At 35.0% G+C, this 2,275-nt stretch overlaps 1 protein-coding gene across 1 annotated transcript; it reads right to left on the reverse strand.

The window, feature by feature from the left end:
* Nucleotides 1-4: 4 nt before the first annotated feature.
* Tsp_13145 (putative Hsp90 co-chaperone Cdc37) lies at nucleotides 5-717 on the reverse strand (the record flags this gene model as incomplete). Its single annotated transcript, XM_003367438.1, has 1 exon — nucleotides 5-717. A coding segment is annotated over exon 1 (713 nt), but the record flags the coding sequence as incomplete, so codon positions are not given.
* Between the last annotated feature and the right edge of the window lie 1,558 nt (nucleotides 718-2,275).

A 2,275-nucleotide genomic window follows, 5' to 3' on the forward strand; every position in this document is an offset into this window, starting at 1 on the left:
GTACGTGGAACATTCTTTCAAGCAGGTGAAAAATTCAGCAATATACGAACGGTCTTTTGGGTGCGCATTTTTCATTTTCGCATTATGCAACAAGCAGCTTAACAAAACACGCTGATGAGCAATGTCTTCGGCTAATTTGTTCATGCCGTTCACTCCAGAGACGACCATTTGATTGGTCAAAAATTTCAACGCTCTTTGATCGCAAAGACGAGGATACCGCATCAGTATCCGCATGGAGTCGTCAAATTCATGCATTAATGAAAAGTTGAACAAAGCATCATTCTCTGCTTCGTTGAAATCCACTTCCACTTCACCACTGGACGCTGTGCTGATGCATGTTCGTTCGAAACCTGGTCGCGAAATGGTATCAACATTCCATTTAGCTTTTCTTTGCCGTTCAGCTATTTCCTCCTTGCAAAGCTGCAACTCTTTCAACTCAAATTGTAGTTCTTCTTCTTTTTCCTTATTTCTTTTCATTTCTTCTTCAGTTTCGCAACTACCATCTTGCTGTTGCTGTTCTTTCAACTTTTCCAACTCCATCGAAACACTTTTATACTTCTCTTCAATCATATCATCATACTGCTTCTCCTCTTCCATTCGATTAATCCGTTCACGATGACGCATTTCAAAAAATGCGTTCTTCTCAAAATGCGGCGACAGATCATCCTCATCGTCGGATACTTCAATATCCTTCCACTTGGAGTAGTCAATAGGCATTGTCAATTTAGGGCAAAAAAGCAGATGTAAACGCAACAACCACGAATACCACACGGCAACGGTGAACACAACCAAATGAACAATTTCACTTCAGCTCAGCTTGGCGTTAATGACATTTTAAAGCAGAAATTTTAAAGCACTTTAAACAAAAAATCATACTACTTTAAAATAAAATAAAACATTTTCATTGCAATTATAACATGGTGCTCATAAAAGTTTCATGCCAAAATGGGCTTCTTTGAAAAATCATTTATCATCAATATACTTGATTTGTCCATCTGAAAATTATCAACGATGCCATCTAGCACGCTTTGAATTTATGTATGAAAAACCATTTCATGGAAAACTGAAAAATCAACATCTTGTAAATGATATATATATATATATAAACACATGTAAATAAATAAATAACTAAAAATAAATATATGCAAGTTTATTTGCACATTATCCAACTTCAATTAAGCATAATTTTGAAATTTATCACAAACCGCCTGATACGGCATAATTTAGTTGTCGTTTGAACACGGTTACACATTTAAATTTTGTCTCCTTGTCCAAATTTTGAAATGAGTCTTCAGCTTTTCAATCATAAAAGTTAACTGAAAAGTTGAAAGCAACAAGCCGGCCCATTCTATTGCTAAAGAGTGTATTAAAGTACTAAACAATTTTATCCAACTCATCTTACCAGTAAATTAACAACATTTAAACTGAAGACATCTGAAAAATATTCTTGAAATGCAAAAATACTCAATGGTCAATATTTCACTGAGCATTTTTTAGGATAACTTGACTTCCTCTAAATATCAGTATGGATATTTAACTCTTAATAAAATCAAAAAATCTATTATATACTACTACAACTATACCAACAATTGCATTTACAATGGAAAATAACAATAAGCAAAATCTGAAATTGACAATAGCAGTAGCAGCATCGCATATTTTCCAATAATGATAGAATCGAGGTAGAAACTGATGATTTTGCAAATTTATCACCAGTGTCAGCCGTTGTTTTCCTAAATGAAAGGACAATAAAAACAAACAATTACAACACATTTGTACACAAATGCCCTATCAAGTTGGCTGCAAATGTGAAGTATGTAAACGGTATAATTGGATTGTTTATCGGTGCTTATCAACTAACTGTAATAGCTCCCGCTTGTGATTGTAATCAAACCGCTATGATGACGAGTCATAAACAATGCCTCATATAAAATGAATCATCCGTTGACTAATTGCCAAACACTAGGAAATATCAAAAACATGCGCAACAGTCGCCTGTACTTATGGATATTAGCGGTCTTTGGTGCAATTGTACTTCAGGGATTCGGTAGTGTTTCAATTGTATTTTGCCACTGCTGTTGTTTAGGAATGTTCATTTTCAGCCGCAAAATTAAGAAACTTTACCAGATCCGAACGAGGTTCACTTGTAGGTCAACACAACATTTTCAGATCTTCATTGGAAGGTGGTAACATGCGGTGCATGGTAAGCTGAAGACTTTTACAGAGCAACTCCTTACCGCAAGAACAAAATGGTAAACTTTTTTAGAGAGGATGG

This window comes from Trichinella spiralis (assembly GCF_000181795.1).
Source record: "Trichinella spiralis strain ISS 195 chromosome Unknown Scfld4279, whole genome shotgun sequence".
Lineage (NCBI taxonomy): Eukaryota > Metazoa > Nematoda > Enoplea > Trichinellida > Trichinellidae > Trichinella > Trichinella spiralis.